We start from the raw sequence: 12,037 nt of genomic DNA on the forward strand, positions 1-12,037 counted from the left end.
TATGCATTCTAATGACTTAAGTCGACATAATAATATGCAATAAGAAGAGGATTCATAAAAAACACACACAACATTCTTATAAAATATCAAAGAAGGTTTATTGTTTATAAATATCTCTAAACATCAGTGTAACGGATAATCACTCAATTTATCTTGGGAACCTAATCGTAACGAATTTTCATTTCACGATCGAATTTGTTATTTTACAATGGCTCACTCACCCTTAAAAACTTTAACACAACAAAACTATGACGTAGGTAGACGGGCTTGCACAAAGCCCTAACACTAAGCGAATATACCATATACCATAAATCAGTTGTCAACAATTCACAAGTGAGGTACTAAGTTATTTCTTAAACAAAAGCATCGGTGCTAGTTTAAATGATGTTACAGAAGTTAAAATAGTTTATAAATAGAACAATATTGTAATCCTGTTCTGAGGCCAAATGTTTTTTTGATAAGATGACGAATTAATAATACGTCAACAATAAACTAGTGCGTCTCTGCGTCTGTATACTATAAACAGGTATTATTGGACCGGCCGGTCTTCGGTGTTGACCTTCTTCACGCTTTGGAAGAACATTTATGATATTTTTTGTGTTTTATGGTAATATGTCTTGCAATTTATCTTATTTTTATGCTTGAGGCCTAAACGACAGCTAATAGATGAATATAATTAAACAATTAAAATTATTACTTTTTTTATTATTTTTAACGAAAATAGATTTATATTAGAAATAGTTATATAAAATAAATTCATGATTCCTCGTATACAATTGTAACACGTTTATTTAACATTTTTAAAATTGATGCAGAATACTAGTTTTGTTGGTAATATCCAAAATCAAGCAGAAATCTAAAAAAATTATGTATATTTTTAAATAACAAATATTCAACAAGAGGAAACGAAACGAAATATCATTCAAACTGTCGTGCTATAGAAACAAAGAAACAATTTCAACCACGTGCGACACTAAATATAATCGCCAAGAACAAAATTCGGCGATGATCTTATCATTCACAAAGCCACGCCGTCATATTGTAAACACAGCACACGCGGAGAAAGCAATACTGCGAAAGAGAAATACTATTTTCCGAAAACGTTCCTTTTTAGGTGTGCAATGTATTTCGGGCCAATTTCAAGTGATGCATATATTTGCAATATGTCCATATGGAATACTGTAGTGTAGAACACGGTTACAGCAAAATGTTCCTATAAGAATGCTAAGAAATTTTGGTCAGAATTAGGCTCATTTAATTCATTTCAATAACGTAATTTAATTCTCTGTCAGCCGTTATCATTAGCTTTCTATTCGGTCGTGCACTTGTACTTAGCCCGTTCGTATTTTTATCGTTGTCATTTGTTTTGTTTTATTACAAAACTCGTACGTAGCTAATTAAAACATATTAATATTTAATTTGTTTCAACTGTTATCATTACGTTTGACTTTGCGTTTATCTGTAATAATACAATTGCGGCCAGTCATGAACGATTCCTATTTCTATTTTAGGAATGAACGTTTCCTCAAACAGATAAGCCGTAATGCGTATCCAAGGTCCCTCTCGCACTTGCCGTTGATTATAATTTAATGTCCGAAAATCGTCACCAGTTGTTGAATGATTTTAAACGTCATGCTACTTAACTATTATTGAAATTAACGTTTCTAATTTCCCACAACTTGTGTAAATTTCAACATTTTCTAAAAAATATGATGTTGTACGAATAGCAGGAAATTAATCAAGACGTACTGTTGAAACTACAACGTTTCCTTTTTCAAGTGATTCTGTCACAGGTCTCGCTTTGAAATGAACAATTTCTTTATTAAAGATTATAGCATAAGTTTAATGTACCACGCATTCTGTGTACGTCTTCCTCCTCAATGAGTATTTTTTTTTTTGGTTATGATTATGATTCTGTGATTTTGATATTTAGTTTTCTCTTTGTTCTGGCATTTAAATCAATAAGTTTTCTTTGTGCATTATACTATTTGCTTTATTTATCTAGTAAATAAATTGTCATTGCTTTTAATAGGTAATTGAAATGAAATAATTATAGGGGCTGTTTTTTTAATTAATTTCGAACGAAACACCATATACAAATAATATGTATATATATTGACGGCATAAATTTAAAATGTCACTAGATACTATATCTAATAAACAGTGTATAAAATATTTATTTATATGCTCAGATCGATCTTTAGTTACCAACGACATACAAACGCATAATAACGCGCTTTAAACATTAATACTACCAAATGGATTGAAATCCTATCATTATTGCTCTTTTGCTGCGCGATTTCCCTTCACTTGATCCAATTACTATTAGCTAGCTGGTTAGCTGGTGACATCGTTCCCTTGAACAGAATATATCAACATTTCATTCGAAGAGGAAATCTATTCATCTCCTTAAATCCAACAAGGTTAACTGATCAATAACTTTATATTGATCCTTAAAATTAGCCGATTGTTTGTTTGCACGCCCTCGCACTCCAGCGAGAGGGACTGTCAATAGTCGCGCTATATTTACAGGCGCAGTCACGCGGAGCAGACGAGACCACTCCAGCCTTGAGTAAATTTAGACAACATTACCGCCTTATTGTTGTTGACCAATAACTCAATTATATGCCTAATTACTCATTAAAAAAAAACAATACAATGAGGATAAGAGAACAACAAGGTCATCACATCTATGAAAAACTTGTAATTTACGCGTATCTTAAAAATAATGTGTGTTTTTGTTATTTTTGATGTAATCAAAAATAATAAATTATTAAAATCATAATATATTTAAAGAAACAGAATGTCATCATAATTTCAATCACAATCACTTCAATCAGTTGCAATCAGGCATAAAAAATACAAACGTTCACACGTTATTCTGTACTCAATCAAGCTAAAACCATTTGGGATCGAATCGTGCAACAACTAAACAAAAAAGGGCCTAAAATAGCTCCTTGTATAACCACCGCCGAGAATAGCCCGCGAGTGGGAAAGTATCGAACCGGTTATTTTTAGTGTATAAGCCGGCAACTTGTTTCAGCCTTTGTTGGTCAAAAATAACCCACGAACCCCTCGGCTGATGTACGACGAGTGTAAACGCTGCCTAACCTACGCAAAGAACAGGTTGCGGTAATCTGTTAATGGATAGCTTTACTATTCTCATCCGTTTGGTTTCACTTGTCCATTTAGATTCTCATACACATTTAAATAATAGTTTAGCGATTTGATCATTCGTAGTTTTCCGGTATCCTGTTTACTTAATTTAGGCTTAGTTGAGGTAAAAAACAGCATATTTGCTCAATGTAATTGCTCTTGTACGCGTTATTGTGGCGCGTCAAGATATGATAAGATGTAACACTTGTCGGTTATAATACTACCGAGTCTTAAATCAACAATTTATATCGGAACGAAAAAAAAAACGTGTGTGATGTGACAGTTTATTAGTATCCAGAATTAGTTGCAAACTAAAAATATGACAGAAGGAATGCGGCGTATCTGTTAATAGAATAGACTCAAAGCGGGGGAGATCTCGTCTGAGCCACTAGTAGCAGGTTAAGAAGCAGGTCCACAAAAACTGACAAGGGGGATGTGCTCGACGACACATATATGAACATTGCAATTTTTAACGAAGACCATGGATCAGACAGGTTAAAGCTTGAAGTTGTGACGTATCATATAAACGATTTTTTTTTAAATTTAATTCTGCTAATATTATTCGTGCACGACTTTAGAACGAAATAAGCATTATTCCTTTCATAATGAATGCGTACCGTTTACATGTTTACTTATAATTATGTAATAAATATAAACTGACGTTAAGTGTGTGATTCGCTAAATGTTTAGACGGTGATTATGATAATATTCAAGCTGAAATTCAAGTTTAAGGAGACTATAAATAAAATAATATCTTATCTATGCTTTGCTATTAAAAGTAATTAATTGTATTCGTAACACGAGTCAATGTTGTAACTATAAACAATCCACTGCGTTTTGTTATTTCGTTTCGTTTTCGAGAGGGACGGCATCGAATTTAGGTTAATAAAATAAAACTAAACGTACCGGAGACAAAGAGTGCTCACAAGTGAGTCAATGGTACCGGAATCCTTGTAGCGGCCATAGTCTTTGTATGGCGAGCTAATTATAGATGTCTAATTATAGCCGTGATTCACTCCTGCGCAGTTCACTCCAAACTAGATGTCGTGAGTTATTGCTTGCATCTGACCATTAGCCTGTTTCGAGTCCCCTCGTTTGTACGATATTTTTAACGTAATTATAACAAACAATAGCTGCTACAGATATAACTGTAGTTGGCAGAATTTGGAAAGCATATACTCATAGCATAGCTCAGAGAATAGCCAGACCCCGTAACGGGAAGTGTACGATGCTAAGACAAGAGTGATCGGGCTGTAATCGATCTCATAGCTTTGTATCATTGATAAAATAAATATGAAAAGTGAGTACCGATAATAAGTTTTATTTACAAACGAATAACTTGGTTTTCGTCTTCGTTAAAACGTATCATAAAGTATGAAAATGTTTAAATGATGCCGAAAAAGTGATTTAGAAGAGTTTAATATATTTATTATATAAATTATTTTGTATCAAGTAATAAATAGTGCAGCCGGAAGTGCCGAGCATAGCTTGGCGAATCTGTGACCACGACACTAGTACGTGAAACGCTAATTATCGAAATGACGACTAAGCTTTAGGTATTTGGATAATTAATATCAACGCTCTTGTACAAATTTAATACTCGGAAAATCTTATATTAATATTTTGGTAATTTTAATTTATTTATTGAAAGTAGCGATTGTGTGGAGCTTATGCTTATCCTACATCTTATCTCGTCTTCTAGGACTGCCTTCCCAGCACAAAGACAGGTGAAGTGAAACCTTAAGGAGCATGTTCATTTGAAAAAAAAAAAAAAAACACTTGCCCAAAAATTTTAATGGAGTTACTTCCATGTTAGAATGATTTATAAGTTGAAATGTTATTGAAAAAATAAATATTCGCGGTTTAAGTACGAAATGGAAACTCCATTAACGTTTCCGGCGGCTACATTTAGCCGATTGGAAATAGAAGCGACCGCCTCGTGGAAGAGACGCTTTTAGCCGGTGGTGTTTCGGGATGTGGAGGGATTGGGCGGTTTCGCTTTTCCATTTTTAGGTTTCTCTTTTAAATATAAATTAAAATCAACTAAAATACGCCCTTTAAAGTCAACCACTGAATTATAAACTATGTCCAAAATATTATTTTTAATTAGAACATCTTATTGTCATATGTTATTTAAAAAAATAGCTTGAGAATATTTTTTTTTGTAATATAACTGTGTGAATCTTAACATTCCTTGATACACAGTGTATACTTGGTATATAGTTATATTCTGATTTAGACCAGACATACTTTTTGTTTTGTCTGAATGGATCTCAGGTTTATATTTTTTCAGATTTTACTCAAACGCTATATAATTTTACTATTTCTATTCAAAATTAAAATATAATTTAATGAAGAAAAACGTTGTGTTAAGTTAATAGATAAAGTTGTCCTTTTCCATGCCGTGATAACTTTTAATTGAAACAACACTTAGCTAAAAATGTAATTACCTTTACTTTTAACCTATGAATGGTGTATGTTTTGTAAGTTGTCCTTAATAATAAAATAAAATAAAACAAATGTCATAAGAACTTTAAAGCCTATTAATTGAAGATTTAATGAATGTCAAGAAGCGACCATAGGATCGGAATGTAAAGAAAATAAGCAGATACCTACTCTTTTTTACTAATTACAATATGTACTGTGCATACCTACACAGATTGATGTTAGATCCTTTCGACATTTCGCTTACATAAGCGCGTTTAAGGAACTTGATTTGAATAAAAACGTGATCAAACATGTCCGTATAAATATGTATGGCGAATTGTAAACAGGTTTCTAGTTCACTAATTTATCATTTACGATAAAAAAACGACCTTCAACTTGATCGACGTAGAATATTTTTTTTATCTCATTACCATACAATTACCTAGTAAATACTTTCGTATGTTTTTCGTTTGGATAGATAAAACTTCGTATCCGAGCAATTTAAGCGCTAAACCATTAGCGTGAGAATCGGCTTCGGGTGAAGTGTTACACATAACGTAACACACGCTCCGATGTAATTAAACTACAAACACATGCCCACACATATTTTTATTTAATGGGCTTCTAAACTAGTATGGAGATGTAAGTCCGCAAAATATGCCGATTTCCGCCAAACAGAACGATCTTGAGGCACGTTTGGTTGTTCGCGTGCGTACTCTAAAAATAGAATTTCATAATTTAGCCGTGTATTGTTTTTTGTTACTCTCGCACACTCCAGTGGTAAACATGTGCGAGTGAGACGGCTATATTGCGGGCGGGGCGCGTCCTTCACTTGTCGCGTTCGCTTTCTATTTTTAATCCCGCGGGCGGCGCGGGACGGGGGGGGGTGAGGCTTTGTGTTTTGTTATTTTAGTATTTATCGTTTAGCTTCGTTACGGACTCTTTATTATACCTACGTGTGATCTTGTTTCGGCAATTCCGAGATGTTTTGTGAACAGTCATCAAACATAAACATTGATTCCCATTGGCACTCGTTCGACTATATACAGACGATATTATTTAAGCCGATTTTCGTTCGATTAATAACAACATAGGATGTTTAGATATGTGCACTAAATAGAAGGAAATTATCATTGAAAATATACATTCTAATTATAAAATGATAATCGACAAGCAATTATATCATTTAGCGTTCAATCGATATATTAGGTTTACTCACAATCGATGTGTCTTGTCCAACAGAATTACATAATGGTTATTAGGTACACGTACACCGGCGATACGTTACGACGTGAGCAGCTTGTATCAGGAAAATAGGTCGCTATCTTAACTTTTATTCGCACGATAGTAAATATTAAACAAAGATAAACCGATCGCTCTCGATACTATTATTAGAATAAATCATGATAAGTTATTAACGCACAAACATCACGCATACATTAACATTAACATAATTTATAATAATTTCAACATTAGTACGTGCTAATGTCCTGGACACGTGTAACTTAACATAAACTAAAACAGGTGTAGAAACGACCAAGATAACAATTTGATCGTTTGTTCGAGTCAAAGTCTTTGTTAAAATAAATTTATATTATAATATTATAGCTTGCAATGCGAATATTATGAACGAATTAAGATAACGACGCCATGTTCTCAAAGATATATGTAGTTTTAAATCGGAGAGTGAGTATTTATAGTACACATTATATTTTTATTTATAGTATAGGTAATATCATTTGTCATTGAGGAAACCGTATAAAGAAATTAGCATATAAAATAATATAGCATACGTCGAGGTATCCTTTAAATCAGACAACATATAATTTAAATAATTTTTTTTTTTGTGAATCTTTTGTCGGTTCTTCTAAATAAATGGATACGTGATGAACGAACACGAAGTCGCGAGATATGGCTAGTAGAAAACGTGTTAATAACTTTCCGTCGAGTCATTATTTTTACAAGGTAAATAATGAGTTGTACTAAATAGCCTATTAATCATTAATTCTTACCACACTTACGCATACAAGCGCGTTTTCCATGTTTTTTTCCTATTATATATGATTTTTATTCTATGTCCGTAGTAGGAAATTATAGTTATGTACTTTTATATTTATTCATAATGAATAATAATGCACTGCAGATCGTTTTAGATAAAAAGGTGTCATTGATTAAAGCGATGTGCTGTGAATGTGTCTAATGTTCCAAAAGAGCGATAATGAAGGCGTCACTTGATCTTCAACCATTTACCGTATATTAAATTGTATGTGTTTTGAGTACTTGAATTAAAGGTATATCATTAACTCTACGAAGATGTTTTTAAAATCGTTTAGAGAATCGTAGACGTCGTAGGCGCGCTACGTGAAACATTTGCTCTCCCGGTTCGTAGAAGTCATCTCGTAGAATTTACGTAGTACAATCGTAGACATAGTAGTTTTGAAAAATTATGCAATTCATTTCAATATATTTGAATCAATTCGGAATATATATAAAATTATTCCGATCACTTGCATCATATTAAAACATTCATCCATAAAAGGCAGATAACGAAGTTTTGGGTTAAATGTACAAACTAGGTAGGGCGTAAATATTCTCAGTAGCAGATCAAAGCTTGAAAGTCACACTCACGAGTTAGATTTACCGTTCCAACGGATTAAATGTGTGAGGAAGTAGAAAGTGGCATATATATTTGCGTACAGACTTCTTTACCATATTGCTGATTTGGCTAGTTTCTCTTGAGAATCGCACTTAGTCAAAATTAGTGAGGAATTATAATTGATTTTTTTTAACATCAAAGTTAACTAGTACATCGACCTCGTAGACTCTGCTCTTTATAAATCCTTATTCGAACAGGGTTGGCCATAGCCTTAAAATTGTACGTAACTGACCCTTTCTCTTCCCTTGATCGCGTCGTTGTATTTTTGATGTAACTTGTTTACAAATATATAGTCATACAAATTAGAGTACGTTTAATTGAATACGCATAAATTGTAACACGTTCGTGATAACGCGATGTCGAATAGAGATAGATCGAAAGGAAATGAATGTTTTACATTTTAAACGAAACATTAATATTATAATAAAACTATATCCATAAATTAAGCATTCAGAGATTATATCGGTTTAATGTGCAAAGGTGTTAATAAGACTATTTGATATTGTGTGTTTTTCCACGTTTTTCTTGTAATTTAATATTTATGTGTCAAGTATAACACGGTCAGTGTGTATGCAATGTTCCATAATATTTGATTTCATTAGATGTTTAAGTATTTACATTACAACCAAAACAATCGTGAAGGACACGGTCCGGGTCCGGAGCCCTTCTAAATTTAGACGCCTAAAAATAGCATCACCCCCTACCCGCTTCCCCGCAACCCTCGCTGATGTAGGTCACATTTACTGTGAGGTCAAACTCGTCGAGACGGAGCGCGCAACGAGTTTATTGAGCACAACCATTGGGCCTTTACCCGTCTCTCTCTAATCCGCTTCGTCGGGATTGTTTTGTTTTTGTATAAATAATATCCCATATCTGACATGAGGGCGTCAGAGTTGACTCTAACAGCGAGTTGGAACAAACAAAATAAAAAAGGTATATTCAATGAACATAAGATACCAAAACAAACCACTAACTATATTAATTCAATTTGCCTAGAGACCACCTTGTAGCGTTTAATTTAGGTAAGAAATACTTTAAAAATACAAATAATTACCTTACATTATTCGAGGAGATTTGTAACAGGTGTCAACATTACGTAAAACAAGTTTTCAAACAAGTATATTGTACCAAAAATCAACTTATCGATTTTGTAACATTTGAGACAATTAAATCGATGTTGATAAAAAACAATAACGATTTTATTCTTTACGCAGAGATGGCGCACGAGAGTGCTAGCGGTGCGGAGGGCTCCCCCCACCACACGCCGTCGCCTCCCCACGTGCCACGCCTCCCCGCCGACACCAGCTTCCATCACCAGATCATGCAGGTGAACACCACCTACAACTTCTATGCAAATTCTACGACGAGGTGAAATCTTGGAGTATCTAATAAGAAACTACAATTCAGTTCTGAGATTTGCTTTTGCATTGGATCTAATAATAATAATTACGGGAATTGTTTGATTTACATGGAATCAGTAAGATTGTGAATACGACCGTCTAAATCAATATATGTTTTTGTAATATAAAACAAAATACAAATAAAAATTGCACTTTATTATGAGTGTTTCTGCGAGGATCGATTTTAGAGCACTTGTAATATATATCGTACCGTATAGTGTAGGACAAGTAAAAATGATAAAAATAGACGATGAATTTAAATTACTGTTAATATCAAAGGTAGCGAAGTTTATTTTTCCTCAAGTTGTTGCAATAATAGCGATCGAAGGCTTATGTGAACAACTTCGAGGAAGTGTTTAAGAATCTATCGTCTGTATTTCCCCAAGAAAAAAAAATCCTTTAAAGGAAATTTTACAAATATGTACAACTCAACATCGTTGAACGTTTCATTTATCGCAGTAATTATCCATTTAAACCTGTTGCAATACGATGATAGTTCAATGATTAGTAAAAAGGTGCGAACTAAATTGTTAATAAAATACTCTACGACTAGATCCGGGTAAAGTACGACGGATAGATTGAAATCGTTTATAACTGATGACGTAAGCACTTTACATTATATTGCCTAATGGAGCCGAGTAACTTAATAAGAAAGAATCTTTTGTTTATTTCGTACTCCGCAAACATCGCAATACTTTAATCGGTAGATCGGTAGCTCGGTAGCGGGCGCTGCAAAATATTTACCATGAAAATAAACGCCTCCTGTTTTACTCGATGAGATTTTTCTTAGAAACCGATCATTTACTAAAAACAGCGCGTAGTGTAATTTATAATGCCAGCGATATAAACAGTGCGAATCACCGCGAACCATACATACGAAAACTCTATATTATATAGGCTTTCGATTTGTAAAACATTAAGTAACATTAAGTTAATGTTCTACTGCTTCGTGAAATTTTCTTTCCTGACAAGGAAATTATAACGGAATTCATAACTAATTTCGACACTGTTCCACTGCGGAACATGTGCCAGAATTTCTTTCGACATATTTCTTGCGATGTTTTCCTTCGCTAGGTACGAGATGAATTATAAACACAAAATAAGGAAACGAAAATCTACAAGGAATTTCAATTTTACCTCAATTCAACCACGTGTAATCGGCTTCGTGTCCGCTTATTACATATTTAAATATTGTATGTAAAACAAAAATAAATAAATATTTACGTGGATATTATGGCTGACATTATGTCAAATTCGTTATAGACGATATCAAAACTGACGCTAAAATACTTTTATACTATTTCCGCATACTATATTCCGTCACGCACCACTCAAACTCAAATTCAAATTCCTTTATTCAATATAAAAGCAGTACACTTACTTATTCATTGTCAGATTAAACACTACTACTGGTTCGGAAAAGGAAATATCATGACCTGCGAAGAACCGGCGAAAGAAACTCAAGAAAATTTTATTATTTATGTATATTCAATATGAAAAGAAATAGCCAGATGGCGATCGTTTAATTCCCAAGATGTGCTAATCGTAAATTCACTAATCGTATAATAACCTTTCGCACACAAGCGTTGGACCACGTGGAAGTACTGTCGGAACTTTAATAAAAGTGAAACCTTATGACCTTTGGCATTGGGTTTTAGGAAGGATATCACTTTTAGAGTTTTAATTAATTCCTCACGTCTCCTCGTATCCTAGTCTGTATGTGTAGGTTAGGCGTGCACTGCCGGCCTCACCTACTACATTTCCCCTGACCTTTTCACGTTACAGAAGCACGCTTCGTCCATCTCTCTTTTAAAAACGGACGCGATATTTATAAAAATTCCCGAGCGCGTTATAAATAAAGTAACACGAACACACGTATATAAAACGTGGAGCGTTCCGTCCATCTGCACACTATATTTACATGCGTCCGTGTAATCCGGAGATAAATTTAGAATGCGTGTTGATCCGGCCTCCGTAAATATATCGCTGGACGGTATTGCGAATATGAAAACATTCACAATTATCGTTACAGGCTGATAGGATCGAATATCCGGCCGTCGTACGAAAATACCGCCGTACATACATATGTTTGAACATGTAAACTCCTTGTTCTACTCAATGAAATACGTTACATTGGACAATCGGCTCATCTTCGTTTATATCCGGGCACGGATCCAAATTTATTTCAAACATGTAAACCTACAAACTATCGTTTGTTTTGATATAACGGTTATTTTCTTTTAGTTAGGTCTTGATACGATTAAGTCAATCAGATTATTTCCCCGGCTCAATCTTATACGACCAGTTCGTCTTCGTCAAGCAGATCTTTAGAGCCGCATAGATTTTGATCAGGGCTCAAATTAGAAAATGATTTTTATTCCACGATGATCATCAGATC

General features: G+C 33.8%; 1 protein-coding gene across 10 annotated transcripts in view; it reads left to right on the forward strand.

The window, feature by feature from the left end:
* LOC113391478 (histone deacetylase 7) overlaps positions 1-12,037 on the forward strand; it is a 70,185-nt gene that overhangs the window by 49,177 nt on the left and 8,971 nt on the right. For all 10 annotated transcript variants that reach the window (XM_064216732.1, XM_064216734.1, XM_064216727.1 and 7 more), the window contains one exon: positions 9,454-9,566. In XM_064216732.1, the coding sequence (XP_064072802.1) occupies positions 9,454-9,566 (113 nt within the window). The remainder of the gene's footprint in view (positions 1-9,453; positions 9,567-12,037) is intronic.

The sequence above is a fragment of the Vanessa tameamea genome, chromosome 13 (genome assembly GCF_037043105.1).
Source record: "Vanessa tameamea isolate UH-Manoa-2023 chromosome 13, ilVanTame1 primary haplotype, whole genome shotgun sequence".
Lineage (NCBI taxonomy): Eukaryota > Metazoa > Arthropoda > Insecta > Lepidoptera > Nymphalidae > Vanessa > Vanessa tameamea.